At 36.5% G+C, this 27,934-nt stretch overlaps 1 protein-coding gene across 5 annotated transcripts in view; it reads right to left on the bottom strand.

Moving 5' to 3' along the window:
• Positions 1-27,934, bottom strand: part of MUSK (muscle associated receptor tyrosine kinase) — a 91,194-nt gene that overhangs the window by 51,063 nt on the left and 12,197 nt on the right. For all 5 annotated transcript variants that reach the window (XM_036855894.1, XM_036855897.1, XM_036855896.1 and 2 more), the window contains exons 3-5: positions 16,721-16,872; positions 12,509-12,636; positions 11,020-11,161 (exon numbers count right to left, since the gene is read on the bottom strand). In XM_036855894.1, the coding sequence (XP_036711789.1) occupies positions 11,020-11,161; positions 12,509-12,636; positions 16,721-16,872 (422 nt within the window). The remainder of the gene's footprint in view (positions 1-11,019; positions 11,162-12,508; positions 12,637-16,720; positions 16,873-27,934) is intronic.

Below are 27,934 nucleotides of genomic sequence, written 5' to 3'. Positions count from 1 at the left end.
GATGGTTACTCTTCTGATAGAACCAAAGTTAATAAAACATCAACTCTATTCTAAATAAAAATTTAGTTTTTTCATTGAACTTTATTGCTTCTACCTCAAGGATAAAGATTACACGTGGAGTAAAGAGCTGTAAACGTCTTTCCAGTTGCTTAAGTCGTTGCTTTCATTGTATCGAAGTTACTTTAGTCCTAGATCTAACATTGATAACTATTATTTGAGTGATTTCTCTGTTCCAAGCACTCTTCTAAGAGCTTTAAACATGGTATTGAGGTTTATCCTTTTACAACTTATGAGATAGGAAGTATTATTCACCTTATTTTACAGGTAGGGAAACTGAGGCACTAAGAAACGAAGTAACCCACCTGAGGTTAACATAAGTAGTAAGTGGTAGAGCCACGGTTTGAACTTAAGCAGTTGACTCTAGTCTCTGGAGCCCAGGCAGTTTTCTCAAAAATCTAGAGGCCATATTATTAGCCAGTACATTAAGTTCCTTCCAAAAATCATGCCTTGTATAGTTTATCATTGGTGGAAATAAATATGCTAATTAAAATTTGAAAGTCACATATTTGATCTCTGAAGGAAACAGGTGAATGTACTATTTGAATTCCATATTGCCATAGAGTCCTGATAGCTTTCTGTGATACCTTTGCATGATTCAAAACAGCTACATTTTGAAATTAAGCCGTGATGACATGGTCTTCTCTGTCTCATACAGCACCTGGTGTATTGCTCAAGGAATCTTTGTTGGATGAATTAATGCATTAAAGAGAAAGAATTTTTCCTTTTTTTGGTGAATGTATGTTTGAACTTGTACATCTCATTTTAATACCTAAACAATGAAAATAAAAGCTTACTCCAATTAGAGGGTGCATATTTTAGGTCCCAATAACTTTTCATTTCAAACGATATAATGTCAACATCATATCAATTTGATTATCTTAAATAATTGAAGACAAATCTTTGAAGCACATTTTCTTTTCTTAAAAGCTATTAAAGAGGGCCTAACTGTTCTTCACCTTGAAGTATTATATGTTCAGTGCATAATCATTATATAACTTTTTTTGTCCTTAGAGAACTTTACTGACAACTCTTCAACTAAAGGACCACTTTACCATTGTTTCTCAAAAGCACTACAGAACTTTCTAGATGAGAATGCAGCATAATCTCCCCTAAAGTTGAAATCAATGGGTCAAACCCTTCTTTTAGAGCATGCACCCTATGAATCATGCAGATTTAATTTTCCCCATGATAGCCCCCCGGGTTATCAAAGGTTTATGCCTGTTTCTTTTCTTTGGTTTTTAAATACACAGTGTACTCATGACAGCAAATCAAAGCTGTTAGTGGCATCAAACAGGTAGAATTGATGCCGGGAACAGGGCCACTGCAAATTTTATTAAGTCTGCAATCACTGAGAGCACAGCACACGTTGGGGGTTTAAATACCTCTCTCTGTGGCATTTGTCATATTAAGAGCTGCAGCATAAACAAAGGAAAAAGCAAATCAAATGTATGTAAACATTTCTAGATGCAGTAAGGAAGTCTGATCTCTAGGAAAGAAGACAGCCAGAAGTCTAACATTTTTGAAAACAGTCCTGATCTCTTAGAGTGAGATCTCTTGCCATTTGCCTCTGGGACATCCTATGTGTGTATTTGTTTTGGTCTTTTAGAATTCTACTTATCTTATATACTGCATATGTTTGCCAAAAATCTTCAACAACAGCAACAAAAGCCTCCAATAGACCAGGTCATCCCTAAGGATACATGGTGAAGCTTTTCAGATTGCAGAGAAAGGGACTGACAGCAATAAAGTGCCCTGTTCAGTGTTGGGAAACTCTTGCTCTGGAGCCGATTAAGTTTGCCAAATGGCTCACCTTCCCTCCTCCTCACTCCCCAAAATGCCTCTCCCAAGTGTGGAGGCATGGGTCTATTTTTGAGGCCCCCTGCAAATAAGGAGTTGTTTAAACATTAGAGGAGCCTACTATAACCCTCTATGTAGAAGGGTTCTGTTCTCTTCTTGGTCTGCTTCTAGGGCTCTCATTTGCAGCTTTATACTGATGCCAAGCCACCTCTTCCCACTGGTGATCGCTGACTGAGAACCCTTGGTTCTAGCCTCTCTTCTGCCTAATCTTTTCCTTAATGGCTTAAAGCTCCAAGAGGAAACAAGGCAATAATAGAAAATGCAATTAGCAGGGAGCCCAATCCATTCCAACATCCATCTATTTTAATTTGGGTCTCAAGGATTCTACACTCAACCAGTTTCTATACACAAAGCAGGATTCCTCTGAATGTGATATTCACAGAATGTATAAGATCCACCCTCAGCTCCAAATAAATAAATCATTTCATTAGTAATTAAGGCAAAGGATATAAGGGAAGTATAAGGGAAATATGTAAGAATATAAGGGAAATATAAGAAAATGAGATATTTGTAGTTTTTTTTAATGGATCCTTTCCAACGATTAAAAAACTCAGAACAATGTTCTTTCTGGCTATAAAAAGAATAATTACATTATCGTATTAGAAGTGTTTAATTTCTGTGGTGTAGTGTTTATGAAACATTTTTGAAGGGAGAATATCCCTCTCGTCAAAATTGGAAAAGTAAAATAAGAATCTGGTACTTCAGAGGTCATTCAAAGCCTCCCCTGATGGCAGCCTCTCCTTGAAAACTTCAGCTCTACCACTCAGATCATCACACTCCATGGTGGTATCGCCCTGCCACTGAGTACTCTGGAGTACTGAGTACTTCGGAGTACTCAGGAGAAAACTGTTTCAGTTAAAGACACATAGGAGAAACAGTAGGGATCATTCTTTAGATGCATACATGCCTAAGGTAGAACATGAAGTAGATTGGAGAAAGAGACAACGCTGTCCCTTGACTTAGAAGAGAATTCCTTCCATAGGTACCTGAGAAGTCACTTTGTCTCCTTTCAACCAAACAAAACTAATGCAGCAAGTATCATTGTTCAGGGCCAGAGGGGGGAGGGGAGACTACATAGAATTATGCTGCTGAAAATGATGTTTTTACCTCTGTGAGGAACTAATTAAAAGAAATGATCTCAAACAGAAGGAACATTTCTAGTTAAATATAAGGAAATCTTTCTGAGCCAATATGATTGATTTATCTTTGTTTTATAATTGTATATTCATTCTCATATCTGGAGACAGCTAAGGAACCATCTTAGCTAGAGGGCAGAAGCTGGGTAAGACAAATCTCAATTTCAGATATATTAAAATGCATAATAAAGAAACAAAATATTAGCCAATGCTTGTTGTAAGAAACCAATGACTGTGAGATTCACTCCAAATATGGTAAAATATTTAAAAATGAACATTTAGAAAATGAAATTTTCTATGAAAGATGACATACAGATTTATCTGGCCCTCATTTATCCTGCCATGAGGCCTATCCTAAAGCCCACTGTCACAGAGGTACCTGAGACAGGGGTTAACATTTCCAGAGGGAGAGCCTCCACAGTTGTGAGATTGACAGCTCTTTTCTGCATTCCAGGTGACTATGGAATTTGGGAAACCAGAGATTTCCCTGCCAATGGCAAATCAGTATAGCTATATAGTTCTCACCCAGAAGTGCTTCACTTTTCTATGTGAACTTACTGTTATGTTACTTTATGAGTCAATAACACCTAACCAAGTGTAGAAAATAGTCACTGAGAAATCAGAACCCATATGGAATTTTAGTTTGGATCCTCCAAGCCACTACAGAATCATAAATTCCAGGTTTCTGCCCATAATCAAGAAAGAAGAGTCAAACGAGAAGAGAATTCACCAGTAGCTGCCACTCTCTGAACCTTTTCACTTCCCACTCCATCTAAGTGGCTCCCTTACTTCCTCAACTTACTGTCTTTATGGGTTAATTCCCTCCCTAAGGAAATGGCAACTTCCGTGTTCTGTTTATCATGATCCCACCCTGAACGTTCTTCAGCCAATAGGCAAGAGTTGTGAATATCTAATTAACATAGGGATAGATTGCCTTTGACAAAACTTTTCCCATCCCTGAGTTTGTTCTAGAGCAGAATGGAGCAACAGAACTACAAAAATAATATGTAAAACCAATGAACAGAAAGGTTGATGTCACTTGATTAAAATAGTATAATATTTAGAAGAAGTCATTTTTTCCAAAGCATAAATACAAGCATTAATTCCTCCTCATTATAAAGGTCTCTTTATAAAAGTTCAGAAAGTATAAAGCTATATAAAGTATACGATGGAAGGTTACCAACCCCCACATGTAATTCTATATGCAGAGATGATGACTATTAACAATTTGGCATTTATACTACAGTGTATAATATATAACATACTATTCTTTAACTTACTTTTTCACTTATGAACACATTAATATTTCTAATGGGTTAATATTTCTAAAGAAATAGGATAGTGCCTTGTACATGTTAAGCACTATGTAAGTATTAATTAAATTACTACTAATAAAAACAGCAAATAATTATATCGTGCTTACTGTGTGCCAGTATTAATTCATGTAATCATTGCAAAAACCTAAGAGGTAGGTCCTATTTTTACCCCTGTTTTAGAGATGAGGAAAATGAGATTCAGAGACAGGAAACAGACCCAAGTCACATATATGGTGGAAAGTCTTAGAAATTAATACATATAGATCAATCTCATCCTTTTTAATGGTCACACGGAATTTCATCACATATTATGTCAGTCTCCTATTGATGCAAATTTAAATTATTTTAAAAAATTTACTATTATAAACAACTTTGTGATAATCTTGAGTATATACTTCTGTAAATAATTCCCTTAGATAAATTTTTAGAAGTTAAATTATTGAGACAAATCTATGCACATTTTAAAGTTTGATGGTTATTAAAAACAAAAAACCAAAAACATATCCACTAGGCTACACCAAATTATAAGAATAATTGTAAGTGCTGGTTTCCCACACCCTGTCTATTGTTGTTATTCTAATTGATGTTCTTTGTAAGTAATCTGTCTTTTCTTTAATAATTAACATCACCTTTTTGTGTTTGGTTCATTATGTATTTGGTTCATTATACTGTGTCTGGGTGTGCAAGTATTTCTATATCTGCTCTTTATTTTTACTGTTGGGACTTGGTGTACATCTCATACTTGAAGATTTAAGTTTTCATCAATTTTGGCAAGTTCTCAGGCATCATGCTTTTGAGTATAGCTTCTTTTACATTTCTCTATTCTCTCTTTCTATAATTTACATCCTTAATTATTTCTTTTTTTATCCTTAATTATTTCTTAAATTCAATTTCATCTTTCCCATCTCTCTGCACTGAATTCTTAATTCTGAAGAGCTGACTTCTAATGTGTGAATTATCTCTTTATCTCTAATATACCATTATTCAACAACTGAATTTTAATTTTAACCATTATATTTTTCATTTGTTAAAATTATGTTTAATTCTTTATCGGAACTGCCTTTCTTCTTCCTAATGTATTTTACTTTTTTGTTGTTCCTCCTTTTGTGTCTTTAGTTTAAACATATTTATTTTAGAGTATCTATTATATTGTGTTGTTAATCGAATTTCCTGGGGTTTAAATCACTTTGTATATTGTGTCAGCTAATTCTCACTCAAGGCAGGTTGTTTCCTGTGGATGCGATAATTTTGTATTGTGAACTCATCCTCAGTGTGGCTTTACCTATGAAAACCCTATGTAACCTGTGTAAGGTGTTTCTTTTTTCAGCTTTTTTGTTGTTAAATTTTTGACCAGGGACTAATTTAAAAATTTTTCTTTTAAAGTATGGTTTATTTACAATATTGTATTAGTTTCAGGTGTACAGCAAAGTGATTCAGTTTTTTTTCAGATTATATTTCATTACAGGTTATTACAAGATATTGAATATAATTCCCTGTGCTATACGGTGAATCCTTGTTGCTTATCTATTTTATGTATTTTTTTGTATCTGTTAATCCCATATTCCTAATTTGTCCCTCCCTCTCTCCCTCTCATTTTTGGTAACCATAAGTTCGTTTTCTGTGTCTGTGAATCTGTTTCTGTTGTGTATGTAGACTGATTTGTATTATTTTTTTAGATTCCACATGTCTTTCCACATATTTGTCTTTTTCTGAATGATTTACTTCACTAAGTACAATATCATCTAGGCCCATGCATGTTGCTGCAAATGACAATATTTCACTTTTTTTATAGCCAGGTAATGTTCCGTTTTATATATACCACATCTTCTTAAGCCAGTCATTTGTTTATGGGCACTTGGGTTGTTTCCATGTCTTGGCTATTGTAAATAGTGCTGCATTGGGGTGCATGTGCCTTTTTGAATTAGAGTTTTCATTTTTTCTGGATATATGCCCAGGAATGGGATTGCTAGATCATATGGTAGCTCTATTTTTAGTTTTTTAAGGAACCTTCATACTGTCTTCCATAGTGGCTGTATCAATTTACATTCCCACCAACAGTGTAGGTGGGTTCCCTTTTCTCCACACCCTCTCTAATTTATTATTTGTAGACTTTCTGATAATAGACATTCTGACCAGTATGAAGTGATACCTCATTTTGGTTTTGATTTGCATTTCTCTATTAATTAGCAATATTGAGCGTATTTTCATGTGCCTGTTGGCCATCTCTATGTCTTTTTTGGAAGACCTGGGACTAAATTTTATGTTAATTTCTCCAACTGGGGATTCCCAGACTGGCTGTGCTGGTAGCATGAATTCAAAACCAAATCTAATTGAGATACAGTCCTGAGTGTTGGCTATTCATTCATAAGAACACTTGTTTTTTCTTCTTATGAAGAGAAAGACAAGCCTCTGTGTTGTCTTTCTATGCCAACGGGTAGAATTTTTCTGGCCTATCTTTTCACTTCAGTGGTTCTCAGCTTTATACAGGGTATCAGCGCTAACTTCCACTTCACAGGGACCCAAGACCTTGACTTTTTCCCTTTAAGAGTCTTAAAACCAATCTTCTACATTATAGAAATGGGCACTTGTCTCATTACGTGGAGGACAATTCCCAACCAGCTCATGATCTTACTACTCTGCTTTTCCAATTTCTATTCATTCCTGACTTCTGAATATTTACATTTTTTTCCTTATGAGTTATACAACTAACCCGGCATTTCTGGCTGTTTGTAGTAGGAAGATTTTCATATTATCTTGTTGGCCGTGTTGCTGGAGTTCTAAGTGTTTAATCCCAGGTTTGTGTATTTAGTACATAAAGATTCCATGAGTCATCATTTCAAGCATTCTCTTACAATATTCACAAATCCTTTGCCCGCTTTTCTTTCCTGGCAAAACTCCAATGCTTATATCTTGCCTGCTTTCTACTTATTCCAACTTATACCTGTACTGCTGAGCAACCCTGTGGGAAAACCTGCAATGAAGCAAATTGATGCCACTCTGTATTCATAGTACTCTTCTCTGCTAAAATCTGAATGTTGCCCAGCAAGCCTAGTTTCCCTGTGAGTCATCTCCCCCATTCCCCACAGCTATTTTAAAACCTTTCCACTCTCTTCATCCCTCTGCCCCCCTTTACAGACATATTTTCAGAAGATAACCTTACTTCCTACTTCCTAGAGGAAATAGAGCCCATCAGAACAGAGCTTTCTCAAATTCCATCTGCCCAACTTATGAACTCATTTATACTGGCATACACCTCTTTTCTCCTTCTTCCTACTACAAGGAAGGAAGTTTCTTCTTCCTGTCTAAGTAATCATATAATTGACCACTGAAGCTGGGATATTTTTGAAAGTAAAAGAAGGACTCTATTAATAATTATTCCAGGACAACAGGTGTAAACCAGAACTGTCCTGGGCAAACTGGGACATGCGGTCACCCCCTATATAAAGTTTATTGCTGAATACATCTCTTTTGCCTTCCCAAGCACCACAGTCCCTTGAATATTCCACCTTTCTCCTGTATATTCAAATTTTCCTTCTCTCTGGGTTCCTTCTCATTAATATTTTAACACTGTCCATGTTTTTTCTTAAACATTTCAATCTTTTAAAAAGAGAAATCGTGCAAAACCACACTTCCTATGTGCCAAAGATGCCTCCAACTACTGCTAACTTTTTTGACTCATCCCTTTTCTCTGCCAAATTTATCAGAAAAAATTGTCTACATACACTGTCTCTCTTTCTTTCAGTTCCTGTTCTCCTTCATTCGCAGAATTCTGGCTTCTTCCCCATCCCCATTCTGACACTACTCTTGACAACGTCACACATGATTCTCTCGTTTTGTAATAGAACAGACAGTATTCAGTGTTACCCCATTTCTTAAGTGCCTCTATCTGTGCAGCCTTGAGTGAATTAGTTATCTTCTGTGTTCCTCCGTTTCCTAAAATGGTACAATTATAGGCCCTTCCTCAGTGACTGTTAGTGAAAATTAAAATAAAATAATACATGTAAAGCATTTAGGATTTTAAAATGTTAGCCATCCCATTGCTCATCCTTTTCGAAAAACATCCATGTTTGGTCATGGTTGAGTTAGATGGTTCCATCAGTAATTTTGCATGCCACTGTTTGAATCTTTTAAGGCAAGGCGTCAGGGTAGAATATCTTTACATTGCCATTCCAGAGACCCGGCCGCCTGAGGATGGCAATCTAGAAAGGGAGCTAGCTTTACTTCTGTGTCCAAGGGTGTTTCTTTCATGTTTGTTATGGCTGCTAAGATTTAGCAAACACACTGTACTAAATCCATAACCTGGCATGCTTAACCTCATTAGAAGCTCACAATGGCAGACAAAGCGTATCTTTCCCTGACATACCTATTTGCCCTCAGTGTAGCCCCACATCAAATAGCACTTACAGGGCTTTTATTCTGATTTGCTCAAACTAATCTGCAGAGTTACCGATATAATACATAGCAAATGCTCATCTGTCCTAACTGACCATGGCCAGCTTCATCTTTAGCCCTCACCATTGCCAAGACAGCAGGCATTTGAAGGCACATTGGGATTCTTCCAGTGACTTCTTAGTTGCTTTTTCACCTGCTCTGAGTTGTTGGTTGAATTGGCCCTTCCTTTAAAATAGGTCATGTTTGCATTATATCTTGTGGACATACCTCAACTATTTCTTTAGGTGGAAGCCAATTTTTCAGAGCTTCAATAACCAAAGCAGATATGCTGAAAAATTTATGTTCTAATAGCAATAATTATAGTTGATACCATTTACTAAATGCATATTATATACCAGCAGCTGTGCTAAGCATGTCACGTATTTTCGTGTATATTGACTAATAAGGATGAGAATGGAGTAGAAATAGACATGCGTGCTAAAATGAGCATCTTACCTACTGGTAGAGTAACTTTAAATGATATTATGAGCTCTCAGTACTAGCAAGTTTAATAAAATCTCTAGCATATATTAATTATTAACACAATGAACATGATCGTTTCAGTGTTTGGAAGAAAGGAGAGTGTTCAGTTTTACTGATAGGCATGATACAAAACTAAATGGCAAGGCAAGACCAAACTGTGTAATTGAACTCCAACTAATGAGATCTGTGATAATTTTCTCTAGGCCAAAGCTAAAGCAAATGGTTTCAATATCTTTGAAGACAGTAACCTAAACAATCAGTATTTGATGTTATAATTCAGTGGGCTCGTATTTCATACCTTGAAGAGGAAAATATTTATATTGTACACAAATGGATAACATTGGTTCTGTATCCCTCCACATATAGTTCAAGGAAACACTGGATCTAGGCAGACATTCACTGTGTCTGAAAGTGGGACTGAATGTGTTTGTATGTTTAGTTAATTTTCACTCAATAAGTTACATCAGGTGGTTGTTGCATTCTGAGCTTTAAGTAGCACTGATAATTTAAAACATTAAATTCTAGCAGCTGTGCTAAAAATATATTCTTTTTACATCTGACAACCACTATTCCCTCCAACCTCATTCCTTTCCATGAACAGTTAATTGAAATGAGATCATTAAAGCTGTGAGAAGAAGGTCTAGCTAGGAAATAAAGATAATCTTAAAGGAACTAATAGAAAACTGTATGATTGAGAAGGAAGAAATGTAGGAAAGGGTCGATTTTGGCCTAAGAGAAGGGTGACATCAAAGTAAGCTATGGGGAAACTGTGAAGTCTTCCCCAGCTGAACTATAATTTGTGCCAGTGTGTGATAATCACTTTATCAATCAGATAACAGAAAAGCAGAAAAGGAAGTGATAATTCTTATAGTCAACATTTGCTGAGTTTTAAAAAGGGTCAGACACTCTGCTTAATACTACCAGTAACTTATCTCATTGAATACTCACAACAAACCCCACTTTGCAGATAAGAAAACTGAGAGCCAGAGAGGTTAATTCTAAGGCCTGTAACAGGAGGAGCTGGGAAGAGTTTTGCACTCAGTTTACTCACCTCGTATAGGCATGCTGGTAGTTTCTATTTTTAAGCAAAATATGTTATAATTTTAGGTCAAGAAGGAGCTGAGGACCAAATGGATAGAATCCCTAGCTCGATCTGGATTCTGATTTCTCAGTGAAGATATTTCACAACCAGTTGTTGGATTAATTGACTTCAAAGGAACACTTTAAAAAACGGAAAATATTTTGACAATGTAACTCATAGAAGTAGGACCATTTGGGGTTATACATTTTGAGCCAGTATTATATTTTTCTCAACCCTTTGTGGCAATACAATTGGAAAGAGGTTACTTTTTTTCTTTTCTTTTTGATACATTTTTAAGACACGTCTTTTATGCTGAAAAAAGATAAAATGAATATCTTCAAATTTATAAACAAGGGAGAATTGTCCAAGCCAAGAAGACATTCTAAAATGGTATCCTATTGTTTTAGTATTATAGTGACTTTAGTCGGTTTTGGTTAATTGATGGGCTATAGATGGATTATGACCTGTTATACAAAGGAACTTTTTTTTTCTCTTCTCAGTTTTTTGAGTGTTGACCTCACAGTCTAATATCTGGAATAAATGAGGGAAATGAACTACCTATTGCCTCTCTGTTTTGCAAGCTGAAATACAGCCTTCACAGTAGAGCGTGAGGCCCTCTGCTAGCACTGTAATGGGAAGGAATGCAGCTCCTTACCCTCAACTTCCAGCTTCGCCAACTTGGAATATGCTGTCCCGAGGCTGTTTTTTGCCACACATCGATAATTTCCTGCATCTTCCTTTTGCACATTATGAATCCTTAAACTCCCGGATTCAAGAACCGCAGTGCGGGAGTTTTCCTGCCAGGGATAGGGACATGAATTAAAAATGGCCATGGGTCTGTCAAGGACACATTTGCTATATTTCATCTCGTCATCACTATCAATCTTATCAAAAATATTATTTTAACATTTATTTGGCATTTATTATGGGTAACATACAATAATAAATGAGATAGTATAAGATTACCAAAATTAATTTTAATAACAATGCCATAAGATATAGTTATTTTTATTTTCTTTCATTATATGAGGACCCCAAGGCTTATTGAATGTCCTACATCAACAAGCCTTATTTTAGGAGTTTATTTGATATCTAAAAAAGTCACATCCAGGTCTGTTTGATTAAAAGCTTTGCTTTTAACAGCCATGCTTACTGCCTATATGGTATCCTTAGGGGAATATATGTCCTTTGAAAAGTTGGAAAATTCTACAGATAATACAAAAATTGGTCTTTATAGTTAAAATGTTACATCTATCTTCTCTCTGGGGACTCTAAATTCAGTAGTGTATATAGAGCCACCCTCTGCTTTTATTGTAGAAAATATTTATAACAAAAGGAAAGTCAGAGAATTATATAGATTACCATAAAAAAATGAAAATTATTTGTTTTATTTTAAATAAAACAAAGCTAATTGATATTATGTTTTATTTCAATTAATTGACATATACCAACACCTATGTATTCCCCATGGAATACTCTGAGTACAGTAATATGAAAAACATAATGTCTTTGACTTCACTGAGTTCACAGTTAGTAGGTTATACAAGGATAGAAAGAGACGATGGTGATGCAGTATAGTAATTTATCAATAAATGTACGTATAAGATACAAAGCAGTACAAAATAAGCATGTGAATAATGCATTTCAAGTTTGACTATGTGATTGAGGTTGTTGTCAAGGTGGTTTGTTCACCAGTCTTGAGTCTTGACGCTCTAACTTCACTCCAGAATGTTCTCATTCCTTTTCTTCCAAACGTTATTTCTCTGTCTCCTCCCAGAAACTACTTGTCAGGTCTAAAGCTTGGAGCTTAATTCCATTTTTTAAATCTCTTGAGTCTCAAAGATTCAATGTTGAAAAATAAATGATTCAAATACCAACCAACAAAAAAGACTGTAGCGTTGCTCTGCTTTGCCTCCTTTATCATCCTTAACACTACTGGTTCCTATCTCTTTTTTCCCCTACTCAGCCCCAAATGGAATGCCTTACAATTTGCATATATGGGAACAGAAATATTAAAGTTTGGTTAAATGCTGTACATGGAAAAAAGTTTATACTAAGTTTATAAGTGTGCGACTGAGTTTGCAAAGGATTGTTGTATTTGAAAATGTGTTGTATATACATGTTTTAACATAACAATCACTTACCCTGAGAGCACTGTCCCCCTTGATCCACGACACTGATGGTTTGGGATTGCCCATTGTAGTACATGGTAGAACTGCCTTTAATCCTTCTATTATTTTTACGTTTATGGGAGGACGAGTTATTTTAGGTTCTAAAGGGAAATGAAGGTTAAAAATTAAAAAGCAATATGGCTTTATTAAACTTAGAGTTTCTCAGTTTATGTTTAATTATAAATATACACTAAAAATATTCTTAGGCTTATTATAATACAGAATTCGCCAAATGCTAAGACATGTTTTTAGTGGCTATCAAACAGACATCATTTTTGAAAATTTAGGTTATCTCTGTTTTAACTTATTTGAAAAATCAGTTCATAAAACATATTAGGAGTTTAAAATTATCATAGTATTCTTCACTTTAAAAATAGTTAATAAAAAGTTGATTAAAATAAACTGATACCATAACAATTCAACATTACATAATTCATAGCAACAGACATGAAAACATATGAAAGTAAAGTTTTGATATAAGTTTTATTTGTATAATTCTGAGTTATGACCTACTTTCCCTTTGGCTTCCATCTTAATTTGACTATTAAGTTTGATGATTAAAAATTAGATACATTTATCCTCTAGAAAATAAATCAAATGTTACTATATTTGTAATCAGAGAAATTCCGTAATACAATTCAGAGTAACTCTACTCTGCAAAGCCAACTTGTGTATACTGCTCTGTGAAACACACCTAAATTAATTTTTTCAGAAGAAATAGTTTATGTCAGTTAATTTTTATTCTCTAATATTGAGCTTTCAGAGGAAGACATTATTAAATCTAATGCACAGAAGTATTGACAAGTTCAGGATGCCAGTTATTTTACTATTTGGAACATTCATAAAATAATGAAAACTACATTTATTTCCTAAGGAATCTTATGTTACAGATACAAAACAGAAGACTGTCTTTGCAGGAGAGACTACTGAGAAATAGATGCATTTTATTTCTTTCAGGTCATGTGCCATAATCAATTTGTTACTTTGACATAGAAGAGCAGGAAATAAGGATTTTTGCCCTTCTACTTCAATTGTGTGTGTGTGTTGGAGGGACATGGTTTGGTGGTGGTTATAAGTGATATTTGCAAAGACTGCATGGTCTATTGATTTTTAATCTAGCCATTTATTGCCATTTAGAGGTGGTATGATCCTGCAGTGTGGCAAAGATACAAGACAGGCTTTAAACATGTTATAGGAAAATATCAACGTTGTCACTTTGTCTGCGATCTAAAGCATACAATGCTCATTCTCATCAATGACAGTGAATACCTGCATTTAGATAATGACTAGGCACCTCAATTGTGAGTTGAGTTGTCATACAGCTATTGGCAAAAGCTTAGCTTAGGAGTTGATACACCTGTGATATAGTCAAAGAGAGTATTATTCATTCCTTCCATTGGGCCCCCTGAACTGATCCCTGTGGCAAACCTGAGTTTGTCACAGATAATGTCTTAGGCAGAAAACCTTTGCTTAAAGCAAATAACTCCTGTCTTCTCAATGAAATGTCTTTGTCATCTGTTGTTGAGAGGTCAGGAGAACCTTTGCGGGCAATTGAATATAAAGAAAACTAGGAATGAACTGAGTGTTGACGTGGAGTCATGGATTCCCCACCCTAAGGGAGCATGATTCAGGTGGAGCCATGAGCACTGACTAATCAGAACTGGTCATCTTGTTGAAGTGGGATGCTGGAAGTGTCCTGCTATGCCAAGACTGAACCCTTAGTTGTTGGACCATAAGGAATCTGGGGGAGGGAACTCCCGAAGGAGGTCTGAGGGTAGTTGGAGTAGCGATGGGGGTGGAGACCTTGAGGGTCTCATGAAACAACTCTTTGGCAAGCAGTGTGGAAGCATTCCAAAATTTTAACAGTTGGGATGGCCACACCAGTGTATACCCACCTGAATGGGTGAGCTTTCCTAAGGAGAGAGTGGAGAAAAGAAGAGGAGAGAAGAAAAAAAGAGGATTTAGGATAGAACCAAAATCAAGAACATTTAGTGCCAGAAAAGTATGAGCAGTATTCAAAGGAAAAGTAGTACCACAAAGTAGTGAAGTACTTAAATGTACTCTGTCTTTGGAATCACACCTTCATTCTTCAGCAAAAGAGAACATCCCAACTTCCTTACTTGGTGTTCTTACTGCCCCACATGCTGAAAGAAAGCCTGCTTGTGGGTACATCCCAACCTATTTACCCTCAGAACCCCCAGATCAGCTTTCCCACGATGTCCCACTAGCCCCACTACATACCTATTATAGTTAATCTTGGACAGCATTTATAAGTGTGATCAAACATAAAAGATTAAGAGACATGTGAGAACAACCATGAACATGAAGAAAGAGAATCAAAATAAAATCAAAACTTAGCCTGAAGAAAACAAAAATAAAGCAGGTGAAAGAAGAAAATGCTTTTTAAAAAATGCATTAATAGTATCCTTAGATGAGTGAATATTGCATCATACACATACAGTTGGCTATGAAAAAAATCAGTCAGAGAAAAAATAATACCTAGAAATTAAAAATACGGGTTTTTAAGATCAAAGTACAGACTATAAGGTCAGAATAGCAGAATGGTCATACTGAAGACCAAATTCATGATATGGAAGGAAAAGCCAAATAAATCTCCTAGAAAGTAGAATATCAAGACAGATATGTAGGAAATATGAGGAGAAAAAATTGGAGTGCAAAATAAAGACTTTCAGCCACACAAACATTCAGAAAATACATCTCACGTGCTCACACTGAAAAGAAGCAGCAAACAACTTCCTCCAGCAAAACAATAACAATAAAACCAAAAGATAAAAGATGTAAGAAATAGTGATAAAATCAACAACAAAAACTCATAATAAACATTCCGGGTGGAACTGGATTCCACCGTGCTTTGTATGGTGCCAATATGCATGTTTCTGTGATTTTTCCCATCAGTAGTGTGACGTCAGAGAGGAGAAAATAAAGGTTACTTCATTACAAGGTTGAGAGTTTGCAGGCAGCAGGTGCTATAGCACAGGGGGTCATGAGATTTGAGGATGCTGGTAAGGGCTGCGTGATGATGCCACGCTAGGTAGGAGAGAGAACTAAGTGAAGAGAGAATTGAATGAAGTGCCCATTGGGGGTCGATGGAACAGAGACCCCCCCAATGGAGTTAAGGGCAGGAGAACATGACCATGATGGTGACGGTATGGAGTGGGAGGAAGGGTGTGAGAGAGCTAGACTCTGTTCTTAGCTGAGAAAGAGACAGATGGAGTTTATGCCTTCTGTTTGGAGGCAAATCATGAGTGTGGGCAACTACTTTCCTCATCGGACAGAGCTGGAAATAGAAATGTCCATGTTCAGGATGTGACCTACTGGGGTTTAAGATTTGAAATACAGTCCATTTCCTGGGGGTGACGAGGTCATAGATTGGGTAGACTGATAAAGAGTTAAGGCAAACATCACTGGACTTGTGAAGGTCAAGGAGCTATAGGATGAAGTGAACAGTGGCTCTGAATCATGGCTGTTGAAATCCCTTAGGATAATGGCAGGAGTAGGAATGGATAGAAATTTAATAAATCTGGAATCAAAATCTTTGAGAAATATGGGAGAGGACCTAGAAGTGAGTAGCTGACTTGATGAACAGAGTTAGAGAGAGTGTCAAAATGGCAAAAGCCCTCATGAGAGGAAAGGTTTTGCACAGGAATACAAAATGTAATGGCTTAAAAGCCGCAATGAAACATCAGTACATGCTAGCCTTGTTGACATGAAGTGGGGAAGAAATAGCCTCCCTTTCAGCAGAAACGTCACTCAAGTTTGAAAAGTCTCTCAAGAAAATCAAGTTTGAAACAAAGCAAAAGGGTAGAAGAAGTGTCTGCAAAGAGGTTTTAGATTAAAAGGGTGTTTGGTTGTAATGAAACTGTTTTGAAGGTATGGGGTAAAGATTCTAAAGGGAAGTTCCTGGTGAAAGATGTTAGGGTGGCGCAAATAAAGAGACATATAAAGGCATGAAAGTGGGAGACGGTAGAGAACAATGAGGCTTGCCTGTAGGATGGTGGTTGATGGCAGGAATAAGAGGTGTGGAACTGTCTCAAGGTTGTGATTTGAGCTTGAACTTATCTGGCTGCCTGAACATACAGGTATGCGGGAGGCTCTATTTACTGCCTGCTTCAAAATGTACCAAGTCAGCTTTGAAATCAATGGATGATTCTCTTTCCTACTCACTCATCTTCACTTGCAGAGCTCCACAACTCTCGGCAGCTCCTCCCACGCCATTGTTGGCTATGCAGCAGTAAATGCCGTCATCGCTGTCTTCCACGCTCAGGATGGTGAGGAGCTGACCGTTCTCCCGAATACTGTACCGGGTGTCAAAGAGCCTGTGGGTTGCAGAGGATTATGGCAGGTTAGGGCCCCATCTGTGATTTTTTTGGCTATGATTAAATGATCAAACAGATGACTTACCAATGGAGGAAGTAGACTAAAGGTAAGAGGAAATTCGATTGAGTTCTGAATAATAGAATAAGCTTATTTGGGAATTGAAAGCTAACATTATATTCTAATCTTTCCTAGGCTCCAATAATCAAAGCAGTGCTGAGTCCTTCAAAAATAACTTCAAAAGGTGATGTCTACTGATGAGCCCAAACATAAAATTTATTTAGGAAAGTATATCATTACCCAAGATATGAGTTCTGTCCCATATTTACTGGGAAGTAGCAGCTAGATAATGAAAGCACACACACACACACACATAAGTGTGACTAGCAGAAAGGGATAAACAGATACTCACTACTGTATATAAAACAGATAAACAGCAAGGACCTGCTGTATAGCACAGGGAAATATATTCAATATCTTATAATAACCTATAAGGGAAAAGAATCTGAAAAAGAGCGTGTGTGTGTGTGTGTGTGTGTGTGTGCGCGTATGTATATATGAACCGAATCTCTTTGGTGTACACCTGAAACTAATACATTGTAAATCAACTATACCTCAGTTTTAAAAAATGGAAAAAAAAAAGAGTTAAATATTTATAGAAGTAACTACCACTTAACTATTTGTTCATTCATTAATCAAATGTTTGTTGAGCGCCTAACAAGTGCCAGGCACAATTCTAGTTCCTCGGGATACATAAGGAAGCAAAAAAGGTTCAAACTGTAAAAATACAGGTTTTACATATATTATCTCACTAAATGACATACAACGTGAATGTTGAGAAGGGAATTAGGACAAAAGAAAGAAATCTGAGAGGAAGCGTCAACCTAAAAGTGAGTTTTATGACCAAATATTCTTTATGCTAAATCTGTATATGAGGCAGAGTAAAGCATCCCACCCCCAGCAAAGATCCATGTCTGAATCCCCAGAACCTGTGATGAATATGTTACCTTACACGGCAAAAGGGATTTTGCAGATGTCAAGGATCTTAAAATAGAGTATCCTGGATTATCCAGAGGGACCCAGTGTAATCATTAGGGTCCTTAAAAGATGGAAGAGGAAAGCAGGAGGATCAGAGGATGAGATGTGACGGTGGAGGCCGAGTATGGGGTGACACAGCTGCTGGCTTTCAAAATGCAGGAAGGGGCCAAGGAGCACAGGCAGCTCCGAGAAGCTAGGGAAGGCAAGAAATCAGACTTTCCTCTGGAGCCTCCAGAAAGCATGCAGCCCCGCCAGCACCTGGATTTTCGCCCAAAGAGCCCTATTTCAGACTTCTGAACTCCGAAACTGGGAGATAATAAATTTGTGTTGTTTCAAGCCACGAAGTGCGCAATAAATTTGTGTTGTTTCAAGCCACGAAGTGTGCGGTAATTTGTTACAGTAGAAATGGAAAAAACTAACACGACATGAAAACAAAAACTGTAAAGGGAATGGATTTTTGATTTTTCTATTTCAATGGGTGGCTCCCATCACACACTGATCTTAAAGAGGAAAAAAGGGATGTAGTAATTTTTGGTCTAATGTGACTAAGGATAATATAATCATTGGGTAGTTCATTAAATCACAAAATAACTGAGGATAGCCATGATATTCACTCTCATGTAATTTTTGCTTTGTTTTTGTTTTTTGCTATGTATAAGGTTTCATGGAAAATATGAATATTGGAATATCTTACAGATGTGCTTGTGGACCAAGAGTCCAGCCACTCTGTGAAATATAAACTTCCAAGATTTATAATCTGTTGTATCACTGCTGCTTAATTCAAGTACATAAATTGCTTTTGGATTGTGAGGGACACAAGTATTTATAACTTTCAAAATATAAATTGTTCTCCTTTTTTATTGAAGTATACTTGATTTACAATATTATATTAGTTTCAGGTGTACATAGCATAGTGATTCAGTATTTTTACACATTATACTCCCTTAAAAGTTATTACAAGATAATGGCTATGATTCCCTGTGCTATACAATATATTCTTGTTGCTCATCTATTTTCTACATAGTAGTATGTATCTCTTAATCCCATAAGCCTAATTTGCCCCTCCCCCATCCCTCTCCCCTTTGGTAACCACTAGTTTGTTTTCTATGTGAATCTGTTTCTGTTTTGCATATACATTCGTTTGTATTAATTTTTAGATTCCATATGTAGGTGGTATCATACAGTATTTGTTGTTCCCCATCTGACTTATTTCACTAAGCATAATATTCTCTAAGTCCATACATGCTGCTGCAAATGGCAGAATTTCATTCTTTTTTATGGCTAAGATTCCATTCTAAATATATACCACATCTTCTTTACCCATTCATCTGTTATGGACACATGGGTTGCTTCCATATCTTGGCTATTGTAAATAGTACTGCTATGAATTTGGGATGCATATATCTTTTCAAATTAGCGTTGTCATTTTTTTTCTGGATATATACCCCAGAGTGGAATTGCTGGATCATATAATACTTCTATTTTTAGCTTTTTGAGGAGCCTCCGTACTGTTTTACATAGAGGCCACACCACTTACATTCCCACCAGTAGTGTACAAGGGTTTCATTTTCTGCACATCCTCTCCAATATTTGTTATTTGTAGACTTTTTGATGATAGCCGACTGGTGTAAGGTGATATCTTATTGTTGTTTTCCTCTAATAATTAGTGATGTTGAGCATCTTTTTATGTGCCTGTTGGTCATCTGTATGTCTTCTTTGGAAGGATGTCTATTCAGGCCTTTTACCCATTTTTTGATTGGGTTGTTTGTTTTTTTTTGATACTGAGTTGTATGAGCTGTTTATATATTTTGGATATTAACCCCTTACTGGTCATATCATTCGCAAATATTTTCTCCCATTCTGTAAGTTGTCTTTTTGTTTCGTTGGTGTTTTCCCTTGCTGTGCAAAAGCTTTCAAGTTTAATTAGGTCCTATTTGTTTATTTTTGCTTTTATTTCTTTTGCCTTAGGAGACAGATTCAAAAACATATTGCTATGATTTATGTCAAAGAGAAATTTTTCAGAACTGTTTCAGATTTATAGAAAAATTGGAAAGGTAGTATAGAGAATTCACATATACCCCCTACATCCAGTTTCCCATATCTTAGATAAGTATGGTACATTTGTTACAGGTAATGAATCACCATTGATACATTATTAACTAAAGTCATAGTTTATTCAGATTTGTTTTGGTTTTACCTAATGTCTTTTTCTGTTGCATAATCTCTTCCAGGATACTACATTTAATTTATTTGTCTCATTTCCTTAGGCTCCTTCTAGCTTTGACATTTTCTATGACTTTCTTTGCTTTTGATGACTTGGCAGTTTTGAAGAGTACTGGTCAAATATTTTGTAGGATGCTCCTCTATTGGAATTTGTCATATGCTTTTATCATGATTAAATTGGGTTTATAGCTTTTGGGAGGACGATCACAAAGGTAGAGTGCCATTTCATCACATCATAACAAGGGTACTACTATCAATATAATTTCTCACTATTGATACTGACCTTTATCACCTGGCTGAGGTAGTGCTTGTCAAGTATCTCCTGTGTAAAGTTATTCATTATTCCTCAAGAAGCACTCAGTTGTATTTTCAAAACATAATTTCCTCCTATTTCACATATCCTTTGACTAACAAGTATCTGAACCTGTTGCTCCATTTATTTCTTATTTATTTGTAACATATTTTTGCCATACAATAAAGGGAAGATTTAAATTTATTAAAAGTAATTTTATTCATAGTATTATAAGCCAAGTTAGAATATTTATGGTTTCCTGAACCAGACTTATAACGCTGATTTTCTTTGCATGATTTGAAAAAAACTCATTGGTTGTCCATTTCTTCATCTACTTATAATATTGGGAGATAAACACATGAGAGGATTATAGGGCAATATTTTTCAAAGCTATTTGACAATGTAGGCAACAAACTTCCTTCATGGACAAGTTAAAAGATGATGATGGGGAGAGTAGTCTTTGGATATTGACTTTTGAATACTGAATGCTATCTAACAACTATTATAATTTCAAAGTAGAGAAGAATATAAATAATATCTCAGTATATAAGCAACAATAATATATTACATCATGTTGTAATGTAATATAAAACTATAACTTCTACTGTAATAGTGTCACAGGTACTTTATTACCACTGTTATTCATGATGTATATTAAATGAGGTTTTCCTGTATTGTTTAGGAATAGTCAATTTTATTATAGAAGACAAAGACATAAGATGGATAAAACTCATAAAAAGTGTTACGCATATAAATTGTAAAGCTAATAACTTATGAGGTATTGGTAAAATGACTTGTAAGTAGAGATAAAAAGTAAGCTACTGACTTATGAAATATAGGCAGAATTGATAAATTGTGTTGAATATAGGTAGTAAATACAATTGCAACCTACTAAAGATAGATGGAATAAATTAAAACCATGATGGAACAAAGAAGAACATTATTTATGGTAGGAAGAGATGGAAAGACAAGTTCATAATTCTGCCACCTCTAGACTGACAACTTTGTCACCTTGAAAACAACCACCCACTGGTGATATGCAGTATGACCCCATTATGGTCCCATGAGCTGTATCCAGGAAACAGTTAAAATCCATGGCTGTTGAGCAGGCTAATTGGCAAGCTCCGGCCAGGTATACTTATCCCTGCATCCCTCCAACAGGGCAAATATATATCATTGGCTTAAGGAACCCGCCACCTGTGGGCCCTTGCTCAACCTCAACTCTGTTTCTTGTAAGAACACCACAGTGGGGACATCTGAGGCACAGGGAAGAGAGACTGGACATACAAACATTAAGTAAACCAAGATTCCTAAGTATATTAACTTGCCCTATTTCTTTCCCCTTGTTTCCATCTATGTATTTTATTTTTTTAACATCTTTATTGGAGTAAAATTGCTTTCCAATGTTTTCTTAGTTTCTGCTGTATAACAAAGTGAATCAGCGATATGTACACATATATCCCCATATCCCCTCCCTCTTGCATCTCCCTCCCACCCTCCCTATCCCACCCCTCTAGGTGGTCACAAAGCAGCGAGCTGATCTCCCCGTGTGATGCAGTTGCTTCCCACTAGCTACCTATTTTACATTTGGTGGTGTATATATGTCAATGCTACTCTCTCACTTCGTCCCAGCTTACCCTTCCCCCTCCCCGTGTCCTCAAGTCCATTCTCTACATCTGTGTCTTTATTCCTGTCCTTTCCCTAGGTTCATCAGAACCATTATTCTTTTTTTTTTTTTTAGATTCCATATATATGTGTTAGCATATGGTATTTGTTTTTCTCTTTCTGACTTACTTCACTCTGTATGACAGACACTAGGTCCATCCACCTCACTACAAATAACTCAATTTCATTTCTTTTTATGGCTGAGTAATATTCCATTGTATATATGTGCCACATCTTCTTTATCCATTCATCTGTCAATGGACACCTAGGTTGCTTCCATGTCCTGGCTATTGTAAATAGTGCTGCAATGAACATTGGTACATGACTCTTTTTGAATTATGGTTTTCTCAGGGTATATGCCCAGAAGTGGGATTGCTGGGTTGTATGGTAGTTCTATTTTTAGTTTTTTAAGGAACCTCCATACTGTTCTCCATAGTGTCTGTATCAATTTACATTCCCACCAACAGTGCAGGAAGGTTCCCTTTTCTCCACACCCTCTCTGCTTGTTGTTAAATAAACAAGCATTTATTGTTTGTAGATTTTTTGATGATGGCCATTCTGACTGGTGTGAGGTGATACCTCATTGTAGTTTTGATTTGCATTTCTCTAATGATTAGTGATGTTGAGCATCCTTTCATGTGTTTGTTGGCAATCTGTATATCTTCTTTGGAGAAATGTCTATTTAGGTCTTCTGCCCATTTTTGGATTGGGTTGTTTGTTTTTTTGTTATTGAGCTGCATGAGCTGCTTGTATATTTTGGAGATTAATCCTTTGTTAGTTGCTTCGTTTGCAAATATCTTCTACCATTCTGAAGGTTGTCTTTTCATCTTGTTTATGGTTTCCTTTGCTGTGCAAAAGCTTTTAAGTTTCATTAGGTCCCATTTGTTTATTTTTGTTTTTATTTCCATTTCTCTAGGAGGTGGGTAAAAATGTTCTTGCTGTGATTTATGTCAGAGAGTGTTCTTCCTATGTTTTCCTCTAAGAGCTTTATAGTGTCTGGCCTTACATTTAGATCTTCAATCCATTTTGAGTTTATTTTTGTGCATGGTGTTAGGGAATGTTCTAATTTCATTCTTTTCCATGTAGCTGTTCAGTTTTCCCAGCACCCCTTATTGAAGAGGCTGTCTTTTCTCCACTGTATATTCTTGCCTCCTTTATCAAAGATAAGGTGACCATATGTGTGTGGGTTTATCTCTGGGCTTTCTATCCTGTTCCATTGATCTATATTTCTGTTTTTGTGCCAGTACCATACTGTCTTGATTACTGTAGCTCTGTAGTATAGTCTGAAGTCAGGGAGCCTGATTCCTCCAGCTCCATTTTTCTTTGTCAAGATTGCTTTGGCTATTCGGGGTCTTTTGTGTTTCCATACAAATTGTGAGAGTTTTTGTTCTAGTTCTGTGAAAAATGCCATTGGTAGTTTGACAGAGATTGCATTGGATCTGTAGATTGTTTTGGGTAGCACAGTCATTTTCACAATGCTGATTCCTCCAATCCAAGAACATGGTATATCTCTCCATCTGTTTGTATCATCTTTAATTTCTTTCATCAGTGTTTTATAGTTTTCTGCATACAGGTCTTTTGTCTCCTTAGGTAGGTTTATTCCTAGGTATTTTATTCTTTTTGCTGCAATGGTAAATGGGAGTGTTTCTTTAATTTCTCTTTCATATTTTCATCATTAGTGTATAGGAATGCAAGAGATTTCTGTGCAATAATTTTGTATCCTGCTACTTTACCAAATTCATTGATTAGCTCTAGCAGTTTTCTGGTAGCATCTTTAGGATTCTGTATGTATAGTATCATGTCATCTGTAAACAGTGACAGCTCTACTTCTTTTCCGATGTGGATTCCTTTTATTTCTTTTTCTTCTGATTGCTGTGGCTAAAACCTCCAAAACTATGTTGAATAATAGTGGTGAGAGTGGGCAACCTTGTCTTGTTCCTAATCTTAGAGGAAATGGTTTCAGTTTTTCACCACTGAGAATGATGTTGGCTGTGGGCTTGTCATATATGGCCTTTATTAGGTTGAGGTAAGTTCCCTCTATGCCTACATTCTGGAGGGTTTTTTATCATAAATGGGTGTTGAGTTTTGTCAAAAGCTTCTTCTGCATCTATTGAGATGATCATATGGTTTTTATCCTTCAGTTTGTTAATATGGTGTATCACATTGATTGATTTGCATATATTGAAGAATCCTTGCATTCCTGGGATAAACCCCACTTGATCATGGTGTATGACCCTTTTAATGTGCTGTTGGATTCTGTTTGCTAGTATTTTGTTGAGGATTTTTGCATCTATGTACATCAGTGATATTGGCCTGTAGTTTTCTTTTTTTGTGACATCTTTGTCTGGTTTTGGTATTAGGGGGATGGTGGCCTCGTAGAATGAGTTTGGGAGTGTTCCTCCCTCTGCTATATTTTGGAAGAGTTTGAGAAGGATAGGTGTTAGCTCTTCTCTAAATGTTTGATAGAATTCGCCTCTGAAGCCATCTGGTCCTGGGCTTTTGTTTGTTGGAAGATTTTTAATCACAGTTTCAATTTCAGTGCTTGTGATTGGTCTGTTTATATTTTCTGTTTCTTCCTGGTTCAGTCTTGGAAGGTTGTGCTTTTCTAAGAATTTGTCCATTTCTTCCAGGTTGTCCATTTTATTGGCATAGAGTTGCTTGTAGTAATCTCTCATGATCGTTTGTATTTCTGCAGTGTCAGTTGTTACTTCTCCTTTTTCATTTCTAATTCATTTGATTTGAGTCTTCTCCCTTTTTTTCTTGATGAGTCTGGCTAATGGTTTATCAATTTTGTTTATCTTTGCAAAGAACCAGCTTTTAGTTTTATTGATCTTTGCTATTGGTTCCTTCATTTCTTTTTCATTTATTTCTGATCTCATCTTTATGATTTCTTTCCTTCTGCTAACTTTGGGGTTTTTTTGTTCTTCTTTCTCTAATTGTTTTAGGTGTAAGCTGAGGTTGTTTATTTGAGATGTTTCTAGTTTCTTGAGGGAGGATTGTATTGTTATAAACTTCCCTCTTAGAACTGCTTTTGCTGCATCCCATAGGTTTTGGATCGTCGTGCTTTCATTGTCATTTGTTTCTAGGTATTTTTTGATTTCCTCTTTGATTTCTTCAGTGATCTCTTGGTTACTTAGTAGTGTATTGTTTAGCCTCCATGTGTTTGTATTCTTTACAGTTTTTTTCCTGTGAACGATATCTAGTCTCATAGCATTGTCGTCGGAAAAGATACTTGATACAATTTCAATTTTCTTAAATTTACCAAGGCTTGATTTGTGACCCAAGATATGGTCTGTCCTGGAGAATGTTCCATGAACACTTGAGAAGAAAGTGTATTCTGTTGTTTTTGGATGGAATGTCCTATAAAAATCAATTAAGTCCATCTTATTTAATGTGTCATTTAAAGCTTGTGTTTCCTTATTCATTTTCATTTTGGATGATCTGTCCATTGGTGAAAGTGGGGTGTTAAAGTCCCCTACTATGATTGTGTTACTGTCGATTTCCCCATTTATGGCTGTTAGCATTTGCCTGATGTATTGAGATGCTCCTACGTTGGGTGCATAAATATTTACAATTGTTATATCTTCTTCTTGGATTGATCACTTAATCATTCTGTAGTGTCCTTCTTTGTCTCTTATAAAAGTCTTTATTTTAAAGTCTATGTTGTCTGATATGAGAATTACTACTCCAGCTTTCTTTTGATTGGCATTTGCATGGAATATCTTTTTCCATCCCCTCAGTTTCAGTCTGTATGTGCCCCTAGGTCTGAAGTGGGTCTCTTGTAGACAGCATATAATAGGTCTTGTCTTGTTTTTGTATCCATTCAGTCTTTGTCTTTTGGTGGGAGCATTTAATCCATTTACATTTTAGGTAATTATCAATATATATGTTCCTATTACCATTTTCTTAACTGTTTTGGGTTTGTTTTTCTAGGTCTTTTCTTTTTCTTGTGTTTCCTGCCTAGAGAAGTTCCTTTAGCATGTGTTGTAAACTTGGTTTGCTAGTGCTGAATTCTCTTAGCTTTTACTTGTCTGTAAAGGTTTTAATTTCTCCGTCGAATCTGAATGAGATCCTTGCTGGTTAGAGTAATCTTGGTTGTAGGTTTTGCCCTTTCATCACTTTAAATATGTCCTGCCACTCCCTTCTGGCTTGCAGAGCTTCTGCTGAAAGGTCAGCTTTTAACGTTATGTGTATTCCCTTGTGTGTCATTTGTTGCTTTTCCCTTGCTGCTTTTAATATATTTTATTTGTATTTACTTTTTGATAGTTTGATTAATATGTGTCTTGGCGTGTTTCTCCTTGGATTTATCCTGTATGGGACTCTCTGTGCTTCCTGGACTTGACTGACTATTTCCTCTCCCATGTTAGGGAAGTTTTCAAGTATAATCTATTAAAATATTTTCTCAGACCCTTTCTTTTTCTCTTCTTCTTCTGGGACCCTATCATTTGAATGTTGGAGCATTTAATGTTGTCCCAGAGGTCTCTGCGACTGTCCTCAGTGCTTTTTATTCTTTTTTTCTTTATTTTGCTCTGCAGTAGTTATTTCCACTATTTTATCTTCCAGGTCACTTATCCATTCTTCTGCCTCAGTTATTCTGCTATTGATTCCTTCTAGAGAATTTTTAATTTCATTTATTGTGTTGTTCATCACTGTTTGTTTGCTCTTTAGTTCTTCTAGGTCCTTGTTAAACGTTTCTTGTATTTTCTCCATTCTATTTCCAGGATTTTGGATCATCTTTAGTGTCATTACTCTGAATTCTTTTTCAGGTAGACTGCCTGTTTCCTCTTCATTTGTTTGGTCTGGTGGGTTTTTACCTTGCTCCTTCATCTGCTGCATATTTCTTTGTCTTCTCATTTTGCTTAACTTATTGTGTTTGGGGTTTCCTTTTCACAGGCTGCAGGTTCGTAGCTCCCGTTGTTTTTGGTGTCTGCCCCCAGTTGGTAAGGTTGGTTCAGTGGCTTGTGTAGGCTTCCTGGTGGAGGGGACTGGTGCCTGTGTTCTGGGGGGTGGGGCTCGATCTTGTCTTTCTGGTGGGCAGGGCTGCGTCCTGGTGTGTTTTGGGGTGTCGTTAACTTAGTGTGATTTTAGGCAGCCTCCCTGCTAATGCGTGTGCCTGTGTTCCTGTCTTGCTAGTTGTTTGGCATGGGGTATCCAGACTGGAGCTTGCTGGCCGTTGGGTGGAGCTGGGTCTTAGCATTGAGACAGAGATCTCTGGGAGACCTCTCGCCGATTGATATTACACGGGGCCTGGAGGTCTCTGGTGGTCCAATGTCCTGAACTCAGCACAGCAGGCCAGAGCACCAAGACCCTGTCAGCCACACAGCTTAGGGAAGCCTTCAGCCAAACAGAAACATCGCGAACAGAGCGCACACCTATAGAAACCCTCTGATAGTTTCCATTCCTTTCTCTCCCTATGTATTTTAAATTGATTTAATAAACTGTATTTCAATCACCTTAATTTGGTCTGTGAGCCTTCCTATTCCAGGATTTCTGGGATAGCTTGCCTGGTAGAGTACGTGAAGGCTTCTGCAGCCCAGGGTAGTTTCCCACATTACAACATATATAATAGAAGGAAATGATAAATTTCAATTGGAGCTTAGTGAAAACAAAGATGTAATTTTTCCCCATCCAAGTTCATGGATGTGGAGTTCAAGTTCCAGTTTGTGGAGCAGTTAAATGCTCTAGTCCTAACGCAAGCTATGTGGCCTGCTAGAAAGCCAGTGGTTCCCTTTGTTACAGATTTTTAGAGTATTTTTGATCAGATAGCTATTGTAATGGGGAAAGGATAGCCTAACCTTTATGTGCCAAGTAGAAATTTTATCCGTTTGAGAGGCTACCTCACTATA

This window comes from Balaenoptera musculus, chromosome 6 (genome assembly GCF_009873245.2).
Source record: "Balaenoptera musculus isolate JJ_BM4_2016_0621 chromosome 6, mBalMus1.pri.v3, whole genome shotgun sequence".
In the NCBI taxonomy this organism is placed as follows: domain Eukaryota; kingdom Metazoa; phylum Chordata; class Mammalia; order Artiodactyla; family Balaenopteridae; genus Balaenoptera; species Balaenoptera musculus.
The sequence above is the reverse complement of the archived record's forward strand: the minus strand, read 5'-3'. Positions and strand labels throughout refer to the sequence as shown.